Source organism: Panthera leo, chromosome A1 (assembly GCF_018350215.1).
Source record: "Panthera leo isolate Ple1 chromosome A1, P.leo_Ple1_pat1.1, whole genome shotgun sequence".
In the NCBI taxonomy this organism is placed as follows: domain Eukaryota; kingdom Metazoa; phylum Chordata; class Mammalia; order Carnivora; family Felidae; genus Panthera; species Panthera leo.
The window spans coordinates 128,622,633-128,647,674 of record NC_056679.1 but is presented as its reverse complement, the minus strand read 5'-3'; the positions used below and the strand labels follow the sequence as shown (position 1 = coordinate 128,647,674).

Sequence of the window (25,042 nt, the reverse complement as noted above, 5' to 3'; positions counted from 1 at the left end):
ACATATGATTTTTTCTAATATCCCAAAAGAAGAACTCACCTGCTATATTAGTTATCGGTGGATGGGTAACAAAGTACCCCCAAAACTTAGCAGCTTAAAATAACAAAAGATTTACAGTAAAGCCCTGGTTTGTGAACTTAATTCGTTCCGGAAACATGCTTGTAACCCAAATCACTTGCACATCAAAGTGAATTTCCCCATAGGAAATAATGGAAACTCAGATAATTTGTTCCACAACCCAAAAATATTCATATAAAAATTATAACTATATTGTAATATAATACGAAATAATAAAGAATACAAAATATAAAGAAAAATAAACAAATGAACCTGCACTTTGAAAACCTTTGTGGCTGGTGTTAGGGAGACGAGAGCGGAGGGTTATAGTGTAGGATGACTTTCACTGTCACTAATGGAATTACTGCTGTCTATTGGCTCAATGTAATCTTTTTCTGCATGGGAACCATTGTATATGCTCACGTGGATGTTAACTACAGTACAGTATTAATAAACTTTTATCATATACTGTATTTAATGAAACTGGCAGTAAGGCGGTAGAGGAAAGGGTCTATATCTACAGGCAGCCAGATCTAGAAGGAAGTAAAGCATTCCTAAGCTTACTCTTGTATGGAAAAGCAAAGGACTATCCTATCCTACCACAATTACAAACAGACAAAAATAATAAACTATTGTAATGCATGATAATAATCTTTTGCCTGTTTCCACGAAGCAATGTATGTGTTTTGTATTCTAAAATGTTGCATCAGCTTTATATTTAGTATTATGCTTTTAGAATGGGAAAATATGTTTCAAATACTGCATGTAATTTTAACTAAATAAGTAAACATTAAATCTTTTTTAAGCAAGCTGATCTTTGATCAGTTTTAAACATGATTGAGATTGCATCCACTGTTGTCCCCTTGTCCCCAACCCCAGTCAGTGCAGGGTAGTCAGCAATTCCTACTCAGCTCATTGATCCATTCTAATAAAAGCATATAGACATATCCAGAGTTTTTTATTTCAATAATTCCAAGAACCCAAGTTTTATTTCAGTGACTGTAAAAACTCAAAATTTACTTTTATCAAAATTTGTCAGTCTTCTCTGATAATTTAGCTTGTTTCCACCAAGTAGTTCTGCAATTCTTCCATTATGATCAGTAAACATCGGAAAGTGAATGAACTTGCCTGTTAGACCTTTAATTTTTGTGAAAATAACTGTACTTTTTAAAAAAGAATCAGCATTATTTTTTAATCTAGTAAGTTCAGAAGTCTTATTATATCAGTAAAAATTTAAATCATGTCAGCTACTGAGAGTCTAAAACAGTGGTTTTTTTCAGAGTCTTTTAATTTTAAATAGTCCTTGATCTGAAGAAGCAATTAAGTAAAGCTCTTTGTTAAAATTCCGTGACCTAATTATTCTGATTATGCCATTTTATTTTATTAAGATTTATTTCTTTAAGTTTATTTATTTTTAGAGAGAGAGTGTGCACACACACAAGCAGGGGAGAGGCAGTGAGAGAATCCCAAGCAGGCTCCATGCTGTCAGCACAGAGCCCAATGCAGGGCTCAAACCTACCAACAGCAAGATAATGACCTGAGCCAAAATTAAGAGCTTAACTGAGCCACCCAGACGACCCAAGATTTATTTTCTTTTGAGAGAGAGAGAGAGAGAGAGCGCACTACCATGAACAGGGAAGAGGGGCAGAGGTAGAATCAGAAGCAGGCTCCACTCTCAGTGTGGAGCTTGGTGTGGAACTCAGTCCCACGACTCTGGGATGGTGACCTGAGGGAATCAAGAGTCGGGTACTCAACCAGCTGACTGAGCCACTCAGGTGCCCCTGTTTATGCCATTTTAATATGAGCTAATGAAATACAAATGCAGAAAGAGTTGCTATTCTTACAAAAACTACATAGACCACTTTTGAAATAATTCAAACAAATGGCTTAACATAAAATGCTGTTCAATAAGGTATATTGATTGAGAAAATGTTATAAAAGACTTGGGGAAAATACAAAACGATGGAACAGTTTTTCTCAACTTTGCCATAACACAGGAATCACCTAGGGTCTTTGGAAAAAGTATTTGTGCCAAAGTTCCAACCCTAAAGATTCTGATTTAATTGGTCCGGGCCACTGGGATTTCTTGAAAGCTCCCTAAGTGATTGTTAGGTTTAGCCAGGATTGACAACTATTGCTGGAGAAAGATTCCACATTCGTTTGCTTTGCATATGTCCAAGATTCCATATTCATTTGCTTTGCATATGCCTTAAATGTTTACTCAACTAAAACAAACAAGGTAATAAAAACATCTTTTGCGTATTTACCCAAACGGATACAAGAATACTGATTCGAAGGGGCATATGCACCCCAATGTTTATAGCAGCATTATCAACAATAGCCAAGCTATATAGAAAGAGCCCAAATGTCCATCGACTGATGAATGGATAAAGAAGATGTGGTATATATAATGGAATATTAGCCATAAAAAGAATGAAGTCTTGCCATTTGCAACAACATGGATGGAGCTAGTGTTTTGTGCTAAGTGAAATAAGTGAGAGAAGTACAAATACCATGTGATTTCACTCGTTAGAATTTAAGAAACAAAACAGATGAACATAGGGGAAATGCAAAAAATAGGGAGGGAAACCGTAAGAGACTCTTCACTATAGAGAACAAACTGAGGGTTGATGGAGGGAGATGGCTGGGAATGGGCTAAGTGGGTGATCGATTTTAAGGAAGACACTTGTGATGAGCACTGAGTGTTATATGGAAGTGATAAATCACAGAATTCTACATCTGTAATCAGTGTCACCATATATGTCAGCTAACTAGAATTTCAATAAAAACTTGAAATCATAAAACTAGTTAATAAATAAAACATTTGAAGAAATGGTTAAGGTATGGTTTATAAAGGAAAGATGATGTGGCACTCTGTTCAGCACATTTAATTCTACTTCACACAATTGGCATATAAATATTCAGGCAGTCCTTTCTTTGTGTACTGGTGCACATCTATAAAACTAATTGTGCTAACTGAACCTAGGAAAGGTAACTTTAATAATCGGTGGAGAAACTATTATTCTGTCGTATTTAAAATTTCTTTGTCAAACACTAACCTTTTATTGTCAGTCATAAATACATAAAAAATGAAAAAAACAGTAAACCTTTAGTACACGTTAATGTAAAACATTAGAAACAATTTGAACTACAGTTCTCTCTTTATATTAAAAAAAAAACCAGGGGCAGTGCCTGGGTGGCTCAGTTGATTAAGCATCCATCTTCGGCTCAGGTCATGATCTCGCAGTATGTGAGTTTGAGCCCCACATCTGGCTCAGAGCCTGGAGCCTGCTTCGGATTCTGTCTCCCTCTCTACCCCTCTCCCGCTCTTGCTGTCTTGCATGTGCTCTTTCTCTCTCTCTCTCTCAAAAGTGAGTAAACATTAAAAAAAAAATTTGTTTTAATTAAAAAAAACAGGGCGCCTGAGTGGCTCAGTAGGGTAAGTGTTCAATTCTTGATTTTGGCTCAGGTCATGATCTCACTGTTTGTGAATTCGAGTCCCATGTCAGGCTTTGGTGCTGACAGTGGGGAGTCTGCTTGGGATTCTCTCTTTCTGCCCCTCTCTCTGCCCCTCCCCTGCTCACCCTCTCTCTCTCTCTGAATATTCTCATTGTATAACTTATAATACAAGTTGAGCATCTTCTCTATATCTTGGCTAATTATCATTCTTTCTAAGTCTGAATCAGATTTGAACATTTTATCCTTTGCATTTCAATGTCGTGAAATATCTCTGAGAGGTTTTGTTTTGTTTTTTTTAATGTGAGTGTTTTTGCCAGTGTTGTTTCCTCTAGGACATCCTTAGCCTTTTCATCACAACCACTTTTCATCATTTATTTGGGTAAGTTCACTCACCTGCATTGATTTCCTCAGTGTGCCTCTTTAGACTTTGTCAGGTGGCCGTAGTGTCCACATTTCCACAGTCAGCTATTTCTTCTGTATTTCCATTTGCAGTACATTTAAGTTTTACTTCCAGCATTATCACTTAACGTTTCTTTGGTGCTCTTTCATTTTTGTTGGCCAATCCTTTGAAAGAAGTCATGTAAATTGGTCACAAGCTATGATGTGCATGTTATTTTTGTAGTGATTTGTGGACTGAAAAAGTAGTATCCAGCTTTGTGTTTTATGCTGTTAGTCACGGTTAACATACTGTAGTAAATGACTTTTGAGCCACATTGTTGGGGGTCTGGTATTTAACTAAATCCTGGTACCTGAAATTCTGTTTAGTTTGCAGATTGTGCAAAGTAAGGACTGCTTGTATATTTAAGTTAAGATAAAGCATTTAAAGTAGGGCTTCTTTTTAAAGATTCCCCTCATTAAGTGATGTCTTTGCTTAACTAAACAACTGCACAGTCATATTTTATTTAAGGATGTCTACTCTAATTTGCCCCAAGGTCTTCCTTGTCAATGATTAAAGACAAAAGCATGAGCACTGATTTGCAAAGTTTATAATTCCTAACCCCAGTTTTTTTCACATCATTCTTGAGGTATATTTGACATATAATAAACTGCACATTTAGTTAGAGAAAACAGTTTGATGAGTTTTGACATACATATACACTTTTGAAACTAGTACCATCAGGATAACAAATATCCATAAGCCAAAAATTTCATCATAATTCCTTTTCTTTCTTTCCCTGCTTCATCCTGTTCTACTCTAGGAAACCACTCCTCTGCTTTCTGTCAGCATAGATTACTTTGCATATGCCAGAATTTTGTATAAATGAAACTATGTTTTGTCTGACTTTTCATTGAGCATAATTATTTTGAAATTTCTCCTTTTGATTCCTTTTTATTGGTAAGGAATATTCTCTTTTGTGGATATATAACAATTTATCCATTCACTTTTTTTTTAATGTTTATTTATTTTTGAGAGAGACAGAGTGCAAGCGGGGGAGGGGCAGAGAGAGAGAGAGAGAGAGAGACAGAATCCGAAGCAGGCTTCAGATTCTGAGGTGTCAGCACAGAGCTGGATGTGGGGGCTGGAACTTGTGAACGGGGAGATCATGACTTACGCTGAAGTCGGATGCCCAACAGACTGAGCCATCCAGGTGCCTCTATCCATTCAGTTCTTGGTGAACATTTAAATGTTTCCAGTTTTTGACTATTATATATAAAGCTACTGTGAATGTTCATGTACAAATCTTTGTGTGGATACATGTACATATCTTTGTGCTTTTATTTCTCTTGGATCCATGCCTAATTTTTGAATGACTAGAGTATATGCTTCACTTTTTTTTTTAAGTTTTTATTTATTTATTTATTTATTTATTTATTTATTTATTTATTTTTATGTTTTTCTTTTTTCTTTTTGAGAGAGACAGAGACAGAGCATGAGTGGGGAAGGAGCAGAGAGAGAGGGAGATAGAGAATCAGAAGCAGGCTCCAGGCTCTGAGCTACTGGCCCAGAGCCTGACACAGGGCTTGAACTCACGGACAGTGAGATCATGACCTGAGCCGAAGTCAGATGCTTAACCAACTGAGCCACGCAGGTGCCCCTTATTTATTTATTTTTGAGAGAGAGAGAGCAACAGTGCCAGCAAGGGAGGGACAGAGAGGGAATCCCACCGGGCTCCACCCTATCAGCACAGGGCCTGACATGGGGCTCAAACCCACGAAACCACAGGATCACGATCTGAGATGAAACCAGGAGTCAGAGGCTCAACCAACTGAGCCACCCAGGTGCCCCTATGCTTCACTTTTTAAGAAACTGGTAGTTTTGTAAAAACTTACATTCTCACCAGTGGTGGATGAGTGTGCTAGTTGCTCACATTCCTTTCCTCCTTTTTTGGGGGTGGGGGTTATTTAAACATTATTTAATATTCGATTTTAATTAATCTCTTGTGACATCTCTTTATATGATATTTTTGGTGATTGTTCTAGGAATTATAAAATACCCACTTTCATTCTCTCCTTAGAATCTGTAGTTCACTGCTTCATTTGGCATATAGAAATTTTACCACTTTTAACCCTCCACCATTGTTGTCTTTACATATTATATTGTGAACCCCATAAGATAATGTTATACATTTTTTTCAACTGTCAAGCATACTGTAAGGAGAGTTGTCTATTATATTGGCCTAGATATTTATCATTTCTTTTGCTCTCTCTTCAATCCTGATGTCCCAGGTTTCCTTCCTGTATCATTTCCCTTCTGTCTGAGGAACTTTGTTTAGAACATGAACCAAAATTCCTAGCATGAACATGCATGTTCCTAACATGTAGCAAAACTCCATACTCTCAGATATTCATCACAATGCACCTTGTTTACTCCATAGAGCTTAGGCACACAGAACCATTCATATCCAGGAATAATGGGAACCCTCCTGAAATCCCAGAAGCAGACAAAAGCCAATCTTGTAGGTAGACCTTTCTAAGGATAGCAGTCTCTGGCCTGCTATATTAACTCTTATTGCACACCTTGTCTCCATCTACACACACCATATCCTCGTTTCCCTGTCGCATTACCCTCCTACTTTCCTTCATTTAACCCCTCTTAGTTCATTAAAACTTCAGTCCTAAAGTGTTTAGTTTGGGCAGAGGTAGGCTTCCATACACTGGCAGGGATTAGATTGGTCTAAAGTGATAATGCAGACACTAACCAGGTTGAGGAGGTACTCTTAAGTGTGGGGCTGACCAGCCCAGGCAATGGAGTGTTAGGGGAGGTAGAAATCAAAGCCCAAGCCTGGTGAGCAGCATTCTTTTTGGGGATGGGGATGATATTGGTGACAGGAGATCGGTTACATATAATGATATTGATCAAAGAAATATATTCATGATAATGAGAGCCACACGTCTCACTGTTCAGAGAAAGGAACTCAAGGAAGGGATGATTACCTTTGTTTATGTTTGTATATTATTTTACTGGTTACAAGAAGCACACGTTAATGATATAATCTGAAAAATCATCAAATAGAAAAACATTTTAAGAAGAAATGGAAATTTCAATGGAAAATGTGAAAAATTATTTTGTGGTGAAATATTGAATCTCAGAGATAGCAGAACAGCATAATGGTCTGGAGAAAAAAGATCAGAGTTCAGATCCAGTTCAGCCAATTATTAGATGTATGACCTTGGGAAGATTAGTTATGTCTTAGTTTTATAATCAGGAAAAGCAGTTAATAATGTAAACTACCACCTAGGTTACCACTTATTACACTTACTATTACCACTAATTACAGAGTCAGTGAACAATAGGCTTTTAATATTAGCTGTAACTGTTATTGATCAAGGTCAGACAAACAGTAAGTGTTAGACTGGATATTTGAACCTAAGGCTAAACTTGTTCCAGAAGACAAAGCCACATGTATATCTTTATTTTTTTCTATTTAGTTTTTAAATTTTATTTAAATTCAAGTTAACATATCCATGTATATCTTTAAATCAAACATTTGATATTGCTAAAATGGTTACCAAAATGTTTACAATTACTAATACTGCTACTGTGAGTGCATAAAAGTATCAGTTTGTATCTTTTCTAGCAGTGTGCATTGTTATTTTTTTTTAAATAAAACTACCAATTAGGCTAAAAATTTTCATGTAAGTTAGCATCATGTTGATCAATAATGAATTTAGAAATCATTCTGGTTAAATTAATGTAAATGTTCTTTAACATCCAACAGATTAAGACAAATTCTAATATTTAACCTTCACTGGGCTCTTACTATGTTATGTGCTAGTCATTGTGATGAGCGCTTTCCGTGTATTAACTCATTTAATGTTAATATCCTCTCCAGAATAAGGATAGCTTACAGTTAGGTAATATCAGAAATTTCATTCATCTTAATTTGTAAGAGTACTTATTAACTATTTTGACTTATAGATATTTAATTGTGTTTTTAAAAATGTGCTTAATTGTTGAATTAAACATCCTCATCATGTATTTCTGCCTAAGGCATAAGAAACACCAAGGATTTTTTTTGTTCAATACTGTAATTTAAGCTTTTGTCCACTAGGTGTCCTCAGTTAAGTTTAAGATACCAGAATTTAACTTTTTCTTCATGAACATTTCAGTCTGTAAATATCTTAATGAAGTACACACATTATTTTTTTAAGCTTCTTTTTAAGTTTATTTATTTATTTTGAGAGAGAGAGAGAGAGAGAGAGAGAGGAGAGAATCCCAAGCATACTCTACACTGACAGCCCAGAGCCCAGTGTGGAGCTTGAACCCACAAACCAGAAGATCATAACCTGTGGCATACCAGGAGTTGAATGCTCAACCAGCTAAGCCACCCAGGTGCCTCAAAGTACACCCTTTAAATGAAGTTTAAAATAATGCTTCAGGAGAAATTCCATATATGTAAGTGTTAGTACTGTTGATATTTTTTAAATTCATGTAAGGTCTTTAAAAATCTGTAAATATCTTTGAATGTGTGGTAGAATATTTAAACATTACTTGCAATTTTTGCAATATGTGTAATTTTGGTGAAATAAGGACGTTTTTAATGTTTAAATTACTTTTTTATTGTTCTGTCTTTCTTCCCCCCTCCCCTTTCCATTTTTATATTTTATTCAAGGGTTTTGGGACTGGAGTTAAACAAAGACAGAGATGTTGAAAGGATTCATGGCAGTGGAGTTAATACCCTTGACATTGAACCTGTTGAAGCAAGATAGTAAGTTTATTACACTTATATATTTTTTGTCAAAGTGAGATGCAGTCAAATCTTGCTTTCTGATTACTTATGTTAATGGTTCCATAAAAATCACTAAAATTTCTAAATTGTAGCATTTTAAATCTGACATTACTCATTTAAATAAACACAAAACCTTACACTCTTAAAATGTTGCCAGGTAAACATTTCCAAACTACTTTATTTTATTTTCTTTACGTTTATTTATTTTGAGAGAGAGAGAGAGTGTGTGCCGTGCATGTGCCAGCGTGGGAAAGGCAGAGAGAGAGAGGGAGAGCGAGAATACCAGGCAGGTTCTGTGCTGTCAGTGCAGAGACAGATGCGGGGCTCAATGTCACAAATTGTGAGAATGTTCATTGTGAAGTCAACAGACATTGAGACTTTTTGATTGCAGAGGGCTTTTAAGTGCTGAATTGTGTGTCTTAAGTGCCATTTTAAAATAGAGTTGCTAAACCATGAGAAAGTCTTAAATATAGAGAACAAACCAATGGTTGCTGGAGGGGAGGTGAAAGGGCATGGGCTAAAAGGGTGATGGGCATTAAAGAGGGCACTTGTTGGGACGAGCTCTGGTAAGTCTGACTGATAAGTCACGAATCACTAAATTCTACTCCCAAAACCAATAGTACACTATATGTCAACCAACTTGAATTTAAATTAAAAAAAATAAAAAGGGGCCCTGGGTGGCTCAGTTGGTTAAAGGTCAGACTCCGGCTTAGGTCACGATACTCTGGTTCAGGTCATGATTTCAGTTTGTGAATCTGAGCCCAGCATTTGTCTCGCATGATGTCTCTGCCAACAGCCCAGAGCCTGCTTCAGATCCTGTTTCCTCCTCTCTCTGCAGAGAGAGGAGGGAAAGGGAAAAGAAAAGTAAAGAAAATACAAATATGAAGAAAAAACAGAGTTGCTACTCTAAAGGAGTCTAATGGGAAAACAAATATAAAAAGTGAAAGTATATGTTGGAGAATTAAGCTTGAAAAATCCAGACCTGTATTTGAGCTCCTCCTGTCTTTACCACTTGGCAGCTGAGTGACCTTGAGCAACATACCTAACCCTTTGAGTTCTCACTTGCCTTAGCTATGCAATGCCAAAAATAATAACTACGTTACAAATTTGTTGTCATTTAAATGAGATTATATGTGTAACATGCTTAGCATAGGACCTGGCATATCATTAGAGGTTGCCCCCACTCCTATTAATCAAAAGCTTATCACCTATGCTTTTACTCCTTTCAGTCCATTCTCCACACAGCAGCTGATGCTTTAAAAAATGCAGATATCAACATGCCATCCACCCACTTAAAACTCCTCTTGATCCCACATTGTTTTACAAGAAAGTTCAAAAAGCTTCATGTGGTCTGTAATCAAAACAACTGTAAAAGTAACTAAGGTTTGTTGTGTCATGTTACATATAACATCACCCCAGAATTTTTATATTATAATGAAGTGTTATTATTATTTACATTAAAATCAACCAGATAGGTTCGATAGAATTGTTTTTTATTTTCAGCTACTTGTCATAGTCCCACCTAGTAGTACATGAGAAACACGTACAGTGAACACATTCTCACTTTAACACATGGTTAAATCTAAAAGGCGATCTGTGATAATTATTTCCTTTGTTCTGAACTTTTCCACATGCAACATAGTACCTCCGATTCAAGGTCCACTGTGGGCTATTTGCTTATAAAATAATGACATGAACAGTAAGTGATAGCTAATTTTTTTTTTTTTTTTTTTGATCATGGGTGCTGGTGGAAAAGATACTAAGTACTGCTTCTCCAGCCAGCCATTTGAAATAGAGATCGCTTGTCTGACCTGTGAAGTACATGAAGCTAATAGGCTACCAGTTGACAGAGTCAATGAGAAATATGGGAAATTACAGATTATATGTGCGTAAAATATGTGGAAACTACAGGCTGAGGAGTCTTTTTACAGAGCATATTGAGAAAAGTCAAGATTCTCAATACAGTGTTTTTCCCCAGTGAATGGTAAAAATCTATAACTATTTCAGATGTTTGCTAAGACTTGTTTTTTGCATTAAACCCTTTTGACAGCAAAGAGTAATAAAAAGATATGTTTAATGGAAAATTAAATATTGATGTCTTTCTCAAGAAAACCAGTGCACATGTAATTTGTTCAAAATGCTTTTTAATATTTTCCAACCACCATGAGAGTTGTGATATCACTGAAACCAGAGTCGAAACCAGAATATACACATCTGATAAAGAAGGATTTATTTCCAAAGTTAGGAGTTATTTTAAGAAGTCTACCTGAAAATAATGTTTTAACAAGTACAGTTGCATAAAGTACATTTGCACACCATTCTATGAAGCTCAAATTTTCTTTGATATCTTCTAAATTCTTCTAAGTAAATTTTATTAATTTTGTAGTTGTTAAAAGTTATAAATATTTTCCTATATACACACTTAGTTAACTACAAAAGTTTTATAGTGAACACATTAGCATGGCATTACTTGCTGTCTTTCTTTACTACTCATCATTGACCAGATTTTTAGAACTGTCTCAGCAAAGAATTTTGAAGAACTACTTTTAAATTAACCTTATTGTTCTACAAATTGGTATTGAATTTTTCTTAAAACAAGTCTATAAATCAATGCTTCTTGAACATGCTCCTGGCTCGTGAACCCTTTATAACTGGTGTACAAGATAAGGAGCTTGTACTAGAATGTAAATTTAGTATATCACTAAGCACACAATTTAGATGAGCTGAGATATTTTTGGTAGCAAGATTTTCTCAGTGAGGAAAGAATTGTGTTCATTTCTGGCACAAGATCCTTATCTTGCATGTTAAATAACAAACTGAAGAGGGCAACATAAAAAAATGAATGTATAATACTTCTAACAAGTATAATCGATCAGATATCCCCCCAAACCACAAAATATGGATGAGTGGGAACAAATCACTGATAACTACTAGGTCTGTGTCGTATCATTGTATGTCAAAAGAGGCAATGAAAGCCAGTCTAATAGACCTGATAACTCCAAAATAAGAGTTAGTTGAAAGTTTAGCAAGCTAATTTCACCACAGTGGATGACACTGGAGAGGATGACATACTCCCAATTATTAAGGGGTTCACAGTAAGACTGGAAGGGGCTGGACCAGTCTGGGCCCTGTAATCTCTCCACCTAATCAACTTAAGATTTTCTAAAAGACAAAACTGAGGAGAAACTGTTTGGAATAGAATCCAAATTGAGCATTAGAGGGACCACAGAAACAAAAAAAGATGGCCCAGGTAAAAATTGGGGAGGTGAATAGAACCAAGAGTTCTCTGAAAGTGAGCTACCATGTTTTGAACCATCTTATAAAAAAAGAGGAGGAGGGGCGCCTAGGTGGCTCAGTCGGTTAAGCATCTGACTTCGGCTCAGGTTATGATCTCGTGGTCTGTGAGTTCCAGCCCCACGTCTGGCTCTGTGCTGACAGCTCAGAGCCTGGAGCCTGCTTCAGATTCTGTGTCTCCCTCTCTCTCTGGCCCTCCCCCATTCATGCTCTGTCTCTCTCTGTCTCAAAAATAAACATTTAAAAAAAAAAAAAAAGAGGAGGATATCCTAGAGATACAAAATGTAAATATTATTCTAAACCAAGCCTCCCTTTTGAAAGTTGAAGAAAATTTAGTATAAACATGAGCAAAATAATAGGATTAAAATCAAACTCCATTCAAAATTAGTGTAAGAGCAAAGGGACTAAGTAATACCCTTATAGTAGATGTGCCAGAAAAATATACCCACAAAATAGGTGAAAACCCTAACCTAATATTTCAAAACTAGCTAAAAGTCATTTTAAAAAGATACAAGATGTGAAAGAATAACAAGTTGGAATTAGGAAAACTTGTAAATGAGATGAACAAACTCAAGAAAAAATGATAAATAAAAGAAAAATGTTTCAGAAATGAAAACTAAAGCATAAGGTACATAAGCAAATGAATACAAGAGGTAGTACCCTAGAAATAGAAAGTAGAAAGGGGGAAATTTCTAAAAATCAAAAAGAAATGGAGAAAGACAAAGGATTCAAGAGATAGGGACATACTTGGAAGATAGGCAAAGAATAGCCAGCATCCCATATAATAGGAATTCCCAGAGATGAAACGCAAAGGAGAATAGAGTCAATATTAAATCTATAATCCAAGAAGACTTTCCTAAAATAAGTCAGATCTGAAACTACATATAAAGGAAAGAAAATCATATTTTAACTAAAACTGATCTGGGGCTTTATACCAAAGAAATGAAGTTTCTTGTCTGAGATCTTCAAGGAAATAGTGTGAATCAGGGATTGGATATCCAGCCAGACTGATTTTCAAGTACAAAAGAAGAGACAAATTGTCAGTAACATACAAGAATTCAGGGACTATTGCACTCACTAGCCCTTTCCTAGGAATTTACCAAAGAGTAAAATTACAGAACCAGAATGAGTAGAGAGACAGCAACATGAGGTTTGACTATGAGTAATAAGAGTAATACTTTATTTGTCCATAGATCTCTCTGTCTTTTGTGGTAGATTGTAGACCCTGGAAAAACAGAAACTATGCCTGCCTTGTTTGCAGTTATGCTAGCAGGTGCTCAAAGTTGAATGAAGTGAGTAAATGTGTTTTTAATAATAGAGGGAAGGAATCTAACGTTTATTGATCCTTTATCTCTTTGAGGCCATGTAAACCTCACTTGTGTTTAACTTACACGACTTCTTTATGATTTGGGTGAAAATGCACCCTTTTTCACAAATGTTAAAAGGCTTAGTAACTTGCTTAGAGTCAGATCGTTCCTTGTTAACAGCTAGTCTGTCTGGTTCCATTTTCCTTTAGCACAATTTTAATTAGGACATCAAGAATGACTTCGTAATAATTAAGATAAATCTTTTGCCATCTTGTTTCTACTGTCCATTCTTTTTGGAATTATAAAGATAAACTTTAAATGATCACAGATTGAATCTTTCTGTATTCATTCTATAAATACTAGAATGAGAAATTTTAGTTTATTAAAGTCTATGTTAATGACAATTTACTCTGTATTTGTGGGCATAATACCTTTGGGTGTTTATAGATCACTAATTTTCAAAAATATGTAATAAGTAAATGTGGTACCTAAGATGATAAATTAATGTGCACTTTTTTATTATTAGCATGTTATCAGGTGGTTCAGATGGTGTGATTGTACTTTATGACCTTGAGAACTCCAGCAGACAACCTTATTACACATGTAAAGCAGTGTGTTCCGTTGGCAGGTGTGTATTAAAAATGTAAATCATGAATGTATAAACAATTTAGTACTTTTTGCATCAAATACAAACCATAACAATAGCAGTCATATGATGGTCTCCAGCAGGTTGTTCACATGACATTTTTTACATGGATATCCCTTGACATTTTTTTTTGAAAATAACAACTGAAATTCAGGCATAGCTGTTTTTAACATGAGACTTCCTCAAAACAACTTTGGTATCAGTTTTCAAAAGGAATTTATATAAAAACTTCTGATTATGTCATTTTTGTTATACACCTACATAGCACACCTCAGGTAACTCATTATAGTTGTAGTACCATTTAGCATAAGACTTTTTATAAGTCTTTCAGCTAGTTATAAACACAAATTACATTTTTTCAACTGATATTAATAGGGTAGAAAGTTTAAAAGATTAGTGGATAGAAGCAGTAAATGTACTGGTAGTCCCTCACCAAACACACACCTATGCACACCTGCACGCAAGTGTTTTATCTCCATACTTACTCAAAGCTGCCAAACTTAACATACCTCTCTTTGTCATTAGTCTTCTGACTATTGTAATTTGTTCGTAATGGCCGCTTAATTCTTTTTTGTCACCTGTATCTGATCCAATATTGAGCACAGCTTTGAATTAACAGAGAGAATGGGTGTTGGGGAAATGCTTTCAAAAGGAAAAACTTCATGAACATTAATGTCAGCAACCATTCTGTATTAATGCTGTTCCCAAAGCACTTGAGTAGATACATAAGTCCATGCAATATTTGGGAGGAGATTTACAATTGTTTCTTGGCTCTGGTGTTTCACTTTGAAAATAAAGATTTGGGAAACTATTTCTCTGAACTTCAGGTTATTTATTGTTTTTTAAAGATAATTATACCTGTCCTCTCATTCTTGTAAGTTTTTTGTGGGACTTAAACAAAATACTGTCTTTTAAAAAGCATGTTAAAAACCGTAAAACAATATAGTTACAGGGTCGCTTGGTACAGAGCAAAGATAACACCTCAGATAGTGTGAAACTTGGTTTCTAAGAGGCCATTTACACCATTTTATGCTCTCACTCCACTCTCACCAAAAAACAAAAAACCAAAACACTTATATTTTAAAATGTAAGACAGTCATATTAATTCATTTTCTCTTCTTTTATCTTAGCTAACATTTTAACTTTATTTATTTTGTTATATATTAAAATGGTATTTTCCTGTGTACCACATGTATTTACTGTTATCCTGAGGAACTGTGATCTACTTTCTGGTATATAAAGTCAAGTAAATGCTTTGTGTGTCAGTCTTCTGTTTTACCATAACATTCTTCTTGGGTTCAATCTCTGTCCTTAAAAGCATAACTTTGAATGTAAATGGGCATACAGTGAGCATGTTTGCAAAATGAGTTAAAGTAGCATTTTATATTCAAACACTTTATAATCTAACTGTACAAAATAATTTTACTAAAAAATTTTATGAAGTTAGTGTGGCTCAGATTGCTGATATTTATTTTTGTGTTACTTAATGTGTGTATTCATTAAATGTGAATGAGAATAACAGGTCATTCACAGTAAGATAATAATTTAATATTCTGACCTATTTTAAAATTAAATTTAAAATGTAAATGAGCTTTTATTTGTAATCGCTGCATTAAAGATTTGTTTTACTATAACCAGAAAATCTTGGCATACATCAAAATTCTTAGGAGCAAATAGAAGTCAATTCTGCTTATTTTAAGGAGAAATTTATTGGAAAGATACTTAGTATCTCATGTAACTGGTAGGAAGGTGGGAGAATCAGTGTGAAAAATGAGCATAAGGTAAGTGAAACTATGGCAGAGACAACAGTCAGGATCATACCACAGGAACAATTTAGTTTGGATTCTGCTACATGTCACCAACGCAGACTCTTAACTCCACAACTATGAATAATTGTTAAATATCCCTGGGTTTTGCATTACTAGCTGGAATTTTAGAGTTCTAGGCAGGCTTGAGAAAGCTTAGGACACATGTCGATGCCATTACTACCAAATGAAAGGGAAAGAGAATATCTGGAGTCCCTAGCTTTCTGTAAAGGCAGTAAAACAAAGGAGATGTCCCCCAGATAGGAAGAGTTTGGATCCAACTTTTAAAAAATTTCCACCTATCCACTAAGCAGCCAAAAAGGCAAGTATCTACTACACAACCAAAATATAATCATCTCTTTCCCGAAAGATCCTCAATCTACTTACCACATCCAGCTTCAGTTCAAGATAATGTCCATTTTTCCACTAGTTTTACATATGATCTTTTATATGTATGATCAGTTTTTACATATGATCAGTTTATAGTTAACTTATATGAAATAATGGAGGTAAGAGAGAGGAAAGAAAAGGAAAATCAGTTAAAATATATAAATTATACGTGACATAGAATGGAATTATGGGTAGACACTACAGCCTTTGTATTTTTGCGGCTTTCTCAAAGCCAGAACTAATACTTAAAGGCTTTCCTTCTTCATGTTCTCATTCATTCAGGTGCTTAAGGTCCTTTACTGTTTATTGTAATCCAAACCTTCATCGTAAGGAATCGGAAGTCATGATGTCCTATCTGCATAGGATTGCAGTAGTCTTCTGTTAACTTTTGTTTGTTAATTTTGTTATGGAAAATTTCTAGCATATACAAAAGAAGAGAATAGTGTATGAACTAGATACCCATCACCTAGCTTCAGCATTTATCAATCATAATGAATCTGGTTTCATCTCTAACGCCACCTACCCACTGAGTATTGTTTGAAACAAATCCCGGAAGCATATTATTTCATTCATTTTTTTTTTTATTTTATTTTTGAGAGCAAGAGAGACAAAGCATGATCAAGGGAGGGCAGAGAGAGAGACACACAGAATCCGAAGTAGGCTCCAGGCTCTGAGCTTGTCTTTACAGAGCCCGATGCGGGGCTCGAACTCACAAACCGCGAGATTATGACCTGAGCTGAAATCAGACTCTCAACCGACTGAGCCACCCAGGCACCCCTCATTCATAATTGTTTATATCTCTAAAAATTAAAGTCTATAAATGTAGCCATGATACTGGTATCTCACACAGTAATTCCAGGTTTTAATACCTACTTGGAGTTCAAATTTCCATCATTGTCCGATAAGTGTTACTTAACAGCCAGTTTGTGTGAATTTAGGTTTAGTAAAGTGACACATTTCCTGTATTGATCACCGGTTCAGAATACATACTGCATCCTTTAGTATATCACCATCAAAAGATGTTGTATTGTAGCTGATATCATAACCTAAGTCTTCAACAGATCATGCTTCTATGGCTGATAGGTTACAAAAGAGTGGTGCTGTGGACATCTACGAATTGCATTCTTATGTCATTGAGTAAGTTACTTGATCAGAATCAATATTGTGTGAGATACTGGGGATCTATGTGAGGCATTCAACAGTTCTAAGAATCATAGTACTAATAAAACGGTATTTGAGAAAAGCAAATGCAAAACCAGAATAGGTATCTCTTCCAGTAAGGAAAAATCAGTGCCCCCTCCAGGAAGAGGTCCAGTGTAGCTAATTCCTCTAGGTTCAAGTACAGAAATAAGAAGTTCTCCATTTTATAAACCTTAGTGGGAAGCAGGCCTCCGCAATACACTAGAGAAGGCTGAAAGTAGAGGTGCCTGGACATTGTCCTTCTTTGGACAGCTGGGATGTAGACCTGTGATATAGGGGTGGCCATTCATATTGTCCTACTTGAGACTGCTACTTGTTAATATAGTATCAGTTTTGAAACTCACATAAGTCAAGTATTCCTAAAGTTTAATTGCTATTTTGTAGAAACCATCCTGATGTTCACAAATATAGTGTGGAGACTGTACAGTGGTATCCTCATGACACTGGCATGTTCACATCAAGCTCATTTGATAAAACTCTGAAAGTGTGGGATACAAATACCTTACAAGTGAGTATATTAAATCCTTTCTAATTAGCTCAATAGGTTGAAGGAAAATCTGTAAATGGGGGTAGTGATTTTACTTTATAGAATGGTTGTAAATACATTGATATATGTAAGATACCCAGAAGAGTGGTTAGCAAAAAACATGAACTACTATTATCATCTTCATTATTTGAAAACTATTGTTTAGTGATCTAAGGAAGAAAATTGGATTTATCTTCTATTGACCTAAAACCTTAAAGGAAAAGAAAGTTACTAATATTGCTTAGTAAAGATAGACACTAAATAATGGTAAACAATAAAAAATAGGTTTTTGTGATATTTGATTAAATTTGTATTTCTAGTGCTAATCTTTTCCCTAAGCTCTAGTCCCATGTTTTTCTACCTGTCTACTGAACCTCTCTTACTTGAATGTGGGGTAATCTCCTCAAATATAACATGTTCAAACTGAACATGATCACTTCTCACATCCATGTACTCTTCAAATCTTAGCAATTCTTCCTTCAAGCTCTCTCATATTTTCTTTTCTATTTCTCTCAACAACGCTGTACATCTAGACTACTACTCAGAACTCCCAACGCATTACATTGCTTCCCATATTTACCATGGTAAGCTCTACCCCAAAATTAGCCTTATTATAATGTGGTTTCATTATGTCTTTACCCAAACCCACAAGGGATTTCCCTTGGCTAAATTCGGCCTGGTAGTCTTAAGTTCTCCCTAACCTCAACCCCTACTCCCTTAACCTTAGCTTCTCCCTCTTTATAGCCTAAATTAGTTGCTGTCTCTAAATTGATCTTTTGTCTTCTGATCACATCCTGATAGTGTTATATTCCCTGCCTCAAATCTCTTTCCCTGTGCAACTTTTTTCTTTTCTTAATTGTCTAAAGTTTGTACCTTTTACCAATATCTCCACATTTTGCTCCCCCCCCCGCCAACCTTGGTAACCACCACTTGTTTCTATTTCTGTGAGTTCAGCTTTTGTAGATTTCACTTATTAGTGATAGCATACAGTAATTGTCATTCTCTAACTTGTTTCATTTAGCATAATTCCCTCTGTGTCTTTCCATGTTGTTTGCCATAAATGGTTAGACTTCCTCCTTTCTGGTGGCTGAATAATATTCCCTTATATAAAAATACCACATCTTCTTTATCCCTCCATACACAGATGGACACTTAGGTTGTTTCCATGACTTGGCTATAATAAGTATTAAATACATACATACATAAATAAAATAATAGTGCAATGAACATAGGGGTGTAGGTATATCTTCAAGATAGTGATTTTGTTTCCCTCAGATATATACCTAGAAGTGGAATTGCTGGATCATAGGGTAGTTCTGTTTTTTATTTTTTGAGAAACCTCCATACTGTTTTCCACAGTGGCTGCTCCAATTGACATTCCCACCAGCAGTGCATAAGGGTTCTCTTTTCTCCACATCCTCACTAGCCTTTGTTATCTCTTATCTTTTTGGTATTGGCCATTCTAACAAGTTTGAGGTGATAGCTTACTGTGGTTTTGATTTGCATTTCCCTGATGATTAGTTATATTGAGTACTTTTTCGTGTACCTGTTGGCTATTTGTATATCTTCTGTGGAAAAATGACTATTCACTTCCTCCGCCCATTTTTAAATCAGATACATGATTTGCAAATCTTTTCTCATTCAGAAGGTTGCCTTTTTGTCCTGTTGATGGTTTCCTTTGCTGCACAGAAGATTTTTTGTTTGACGTGTAGTTAGACCTGCTTATTTTTGCTTTTGTCACCTTTGGTTTTGGAGTCAAATCCAAAAGATCATCTCCCAAAGATTAATGTCAAGGAGCTTTCTGCCTTTGTTTTCCTGTAGGAGTTTTATGGTTTCAGGTCTTATATTCAAGTCTTTAATCTATTTTGAGTTTATTTTTGTGTATGGTGTAAGAAAGTGGTCCAGTTTTATTCTTGGGCCTGTTACTGTCTAGTTTTCTCAGTACCATTTCCTGAAGAGATTATCATTTCTGCATTTTAGGTTCTTGGCTCCGTGTTATAAATTAAGTGACCATATATGCATAGGTTTATTTCTGGGCTATCTATTCTGTTCTCTTGATCAGTGTGTCTGTTTTTATGCCAATACCATACTGTTTTGATGACTGTAGCTTTGTAAAATAGTTTGAAATCAGGAAGTATGATACCTATAGCTTTTTTTCTTCTTTTTCAAGATTGCTTTAGCTATTTGGGGTTTTATGGTCCCATACAAATTTTAGCATTTTTTTTCTATTTCTGTAAAAATGCTCTTGGAATTTTGATAGCACCTCTACTTAATCTGCAGATTTTTTGGGTGGTATAGACGTTTTAACAATGTTAATTCTTCCAAGCCGTGAGCATGGAATATCCTTTCATTTATTTGTGTCTTTAGTTTCTTTCATCAATATCTTATAGTTTATAGTATATGTATCTTTTATCTCCTTGGTTAAATTTATCTCTAGGTATGCTATTCTTTTTGATGCAGATGTAAATGGAATTATTTTAATCTCTTTTTCTGATAGTTCATTATTGCTGTATAGAAACATGACAGATTTTTGTATATTGATTGTATATCCTGAAACTTTACTGAATTTGCTTATTAGTTCAAAAATTTCTCAATGGACTCTTTGGGATTTTCTATACATATTATCATGTCATCTACAAATAGAGACAGTTTAAAACTTCCTTTCTAATTTCTGTGCTGTTCTTTTTCTTTTTTTTTTAATTTTTTTAAAATTTATTTTGAGAGAGAAAGAGGATGCGTGTGTGCACACATGCAAGAGAGGGAGAGGCAGAAAGAAAGGGGGAGGGGGGGAGAATCCCAAACAGGCTCTGTGCTTTTTCCTACAAACCATGAGATCATGACCTGAGCTGAAATCAAGAGTTGGATGCTCAACCAACTCTGTCACCCAGGCACCTCTCTTTGCTTAGTTTTCTTGTTTCATTACCCTGGCTAGGACTTCTAATACTATGTTGAATAAAAGTGGTGAGATTGGGCATCCTTTTCTTGTTCCTGATGTTAGAAGGAAAACTTTGAGCTTTTCATTGTGAGCATAATGTTAGTTTGTGGGCTTGTTGTGTGTGTGTGTGTGTGTGTGTGTGTGTGTGTGTGTATTCTTTGCTATGTTGAGGTACTTTGCCTCTATATTTAGTTTGTTGAGGAAGAAAATCATACTTTGTAATAAAAGTCAATACACCTGATTCTTTAAAAATTCTTAACTTACAAATTCCTTAATTTGGTAAAGGGTATCTACTTTTAAAAAAACACACCTATGGCAAACATTTTATTTGTTGGTAAGTTATTGAAAGCTTTTCCTTTGAGTTATCTCTATTATCTCCTGCGTCCAATATTATAGTGGAAGTCCTAGGCAATACAATAAGGCAAAGGAAAGAAATAAAATGAATTTGAATTGTCATTCATAGATGACATGATTATGAGCATAGAAAATCCAAAAGAATCTCTAGCCAATTACTAAAATTAATATGAGTAAATTTGTCAAAGCCGCTGGATACAAGGTCGGTTGCATTTCTGAATTTTAGGCACAAAGAATTAGGAAATTTCAAAAGTATTATTATTGACCATTGCATCAAAAATCATATACCTATTAAAAAATTCAAAAGTGTTCAAGACCACTCAACACCACACAGAACACTGGAGAATATTAGTGACAGAAATTAAGATTTAAATAAATGGTGGGATATGCTATATTGAAGAATTTGAAGCCACAGAGGTCCCAGGATAGCTCATTTGGTGAAGTGTCTGACTCTTGATTTTGGCTCAGGTCATAATCTTGTGGTTCATGAGTTCGAACCTGCTTCGGGGTCTGTACTGACAGCATGGAGCCTGCTTGGGAATCTTTCTCTGCCCCTCCCCTGCTTGCTCTCTTTCTCTTTCAAAAATAATAAACATTAAAAAAAAAAAAAGAATTAGAAGGCTCAATATTGTAAACATACCAGTTTTACCAAGAATCTATAGAATCAATGCACTTGTAATCAAAATTTTCAGATTCTTTTATGGAAGGTGACCAGCTAAGACTTACTGTAAATTAATTACACTAATTAAGTTGATGTGAGATCAGTACAAGTGAAAAACAAAACAGTGGAACAGGATAATCAAGAAACACACCCACACATATACAGTCATTTGATTTATGACACAGGTAACACTACAGTGCATTGGGAAGATGATGGTCTTTTCCATAAATTGTGCTGGATCAACCAGGTATCTATAAAAAAACTAATCTTGACCCTTACCCCACACCAGACAGAAAAGAAATCTACCAATTTTAGGTAGATGACAGGTGTAAAAATAAAAATAATAATAATAAAGCTTATAGGAAAATATCTTCATGACTCAAGATAGATAAAAACAAAGTTTAAACCAAAAAGAGATAAATTGATAAATTCACCTACATTAAGATTAGGAAGCTCTACTGATCAAAAAACATTAAGAGTAAAGAAGTAAACCATGAAGTGGGAGATGATATATCTGACACAAAGCATTAGAATAGACACCTCAAATAAGAGGGTATCTAAATAGCCAATAAATAAATGCATTTGTCTTTATTAATTGAGCACCTGGATATTTTAAGTAAATCCACAATGAAATAACTCTTTATACCCTCCAGAATGGCTAAAATTAAAGGATCTGATAACAATGACAAGTGTATCTATTGCTGATGAGATTACAATTGGTAGACATTTGTTATCAAATGAAGCCAAATATGTGGATATCTTGTTACCCTAAAGATATACTTTTGAGTATATAAATGCATACATATGTTCACCAAGGGACATTTATAATGTTGTGCATAGCAGCACTGTTCATGATAACCAAAAACTGGAAATAACCCAAATGTCCAGTAACAGTCCAATGAAATCTGTCAAATTTTACACTGGAATACTGTCCAGCATTGACAAGGGTACACTCACTTCTTTATCAACAAAACGTATGAATTTTATATAACATTGGACAAAATAACCAGACACAAAAGAGTGCCTAATATATAACTCCTATTCAAAAATAGACAAAACTAATCTAGATTAATAGAGGTCTGTATGGTGATTGTCTTTCTTGTTGAGGGTTTAAAGGGGGTCTAGAGAGCCTTCTAGGGGTGTTAGTAATGTAATGTTCATAATATTCTATCTTATAATGCAGGTGGTGGTTACTTTGGGAAAATTCATTGAACTGTACACTTATGATCTGTCGACCTTTTTGTATGTTTGTTACACTTCAGTTAACAGTATCGTTTTAAAATTAATAAGCCATACGTTTGCATTTTCTTTCATTAACATTGACTTCTTTAGAACGTAAATGTTTTTGCCAACTCAAAATAGTATTTCATGCATTCATAATTCTGTCTGAAATAGACAAAGCATTTTATTAACAAGAACTTTGAAAGTATCCAATAAGAAATAAATTCTTATACAAATAATTTCTTCCTTGGTACAAAGAAAGATAAAGAAGGTGTGATACTGTCCTTTTCCACATTCTCTGTCCCTGTCACTAATTACATATCTATCATACCTTTACTTCATCTGAGTTTTCCATAAGTGTATTTTCTAGCTTGAGCATATGATATGGCTTAAAGGGATATCTTCTCTACAGTCTTCTCTATAACACTTTAGGATAGAGAACAACTTTTTCTCGTTCTGAGTTTTCTTAGAATTTTGCATAATGGAACATAAATCAGAAAATACAGATGTCAGTATCCAGGCCATGTTCTTTAAAAATGAATAAAATTCTGGAGTGCCACTACAAACAAATGTTCATAATGTGCAAGTTTTGTGTGGAGTTATGTTTTCCACAGAGTGGAATTGCTGGCTCATATGCTAAGTCTATGCTTAACCCTTGAGAAACTGTTTTCCAAAACATTTTACATTCCCACCCATAATTTATGAGGGTTCCAGTTTATCTGCATCCTACTCAACACTTATTGTCTGCCTTGATTTCAGCAATTCTAATACGAACGAAATGGTTATTTCATTGTGGTTTTTATTTGCATTTCCCTGGAGGCCATTCTTGATTTTTCACTAGTCCTGATAGCTAGCTAATCAACTTGCAATTTCTGTCAATTCTCTGTAAATAACCTCTCATATCTATTTATCCCATTGCCATTACTCTAGTCAAGCCAGGATCTGCTGACTCATGCTGGATTATTGCAACCTCCTACCTGGTCTCTTTACCCTCCTCTTGGCCACCTTCTAACCAGTTGGCAGCATATCTAAAATGCCAATTTGATGTTTTCGTTTTTTGCCATTGCTTTAAAAGCTTACTTTTTCCTAGAAAATATTCAGCCTACTTAATATTTATAAGGTCCCTCAGTCCCTCATGATACATACACTGCCTACCTTTCTGGCTTTATCTCTGGCCACTGTTCTTTGGCACTCTAGTCATACTTAGCATCTTTTGGTTTTTAAAATGCCATGTTTACTGTTACCCGAAAGAGTTTCTTCATGCTGTTCCCTCGACTAGAAGTCTCATCCTCCTTCTTTGGACTTGGCCAGTTTCTATTCATCAACTTTCATCTCAGTGAAAAGCCAGAGCATCACTGGCTCTGGAAAGACTTCTGTGAATTCTCTATAGGTTATGTGGCCCTGCTAAAACACTGTACACTTTCATTGTTATAGTCCCTTTTGGACTTTACTGTTATTTCTTGTTTAATCATTTGTTTTTCTTGATAAACTGAAGCTCCTTGCAATAGGGCAGGGACAGTGTTTATTTTGCATGCCAGTTGAATCCCTAGTTCAAACATGTAACAGTTGAATAAATACTGTTGAATATATTCAAGAATCTTATTCATTAAAAACATTTAATGTTTATTTACTTATTTTTGAGAGAGAGAGAGAGAGAGAGAGAGAATACAAACAGGAGAGGGATAGGGAGTAAGGCAGACACAGAATCTGAAGCAGGTTCCAGGCTCTGAGCTGTTAGTGCAGAGCCCAGTGCAGGGCTCGAACTCATGAACAATGAGTTTGTGTTCAAAATATCCAAAAAGTGGAAATAAATGAAATGTTCATGAACTGATTAGCCGGATAGCCATAAACTAGAATATTATTCAGCAATAAAAAGAAGTGAAGTACTGATACATGCTGCAGTGTGGATGAACCTTAAAAACATCATGGTAAATGAAATGGAAAGAGAAAAAAGAAAACATTATGCTAAAGGAAATGAAAAAAGGAAGACAAAACATTACATTAAATGAAAGACTG

The 25,042-nt window shown here is 35.1% G+C and overlaps 1 protein-coding gene across 5 annotated transcripts in view; it reads left to right on the top strand.

Moving 5' to 3' along the window:
* Positions 1-25,042, top strand: part of ERCC8 (ERCC excision repair 8, CSA ubiquitin ligase complex subunit) — a 62,029-nt gene that overhangs the window by 2,443 nt on the left and 34,544 nt on the right. For 2 of the 5 annotated variants that reach the window (XM_042939730.1, XM_042939720.1), the window contains exons 2-4: positions 8,571-8,666; positions 13,815-13,916; positions 17,714-17,837. In XM_042939730.1, coding sequence (XP_042795664.1) covers positions 8,571-8,666; positions 13,815-13,916; positions 17,714-17,837 — 322 coding nt within the window. Of the gene's footprint in view, positions 1-8,279; positions 8,354-8,570; positions 8,667-13,174; positions 13,274-13,814; positions 13,917-17,713; positions 17,838-25,042 lie in introns of those variants that run through there. The other 3 variants (XM_042939740.1, XM_042939747.1, XM_042939751.1) reach the window with 3 other exon arrangements.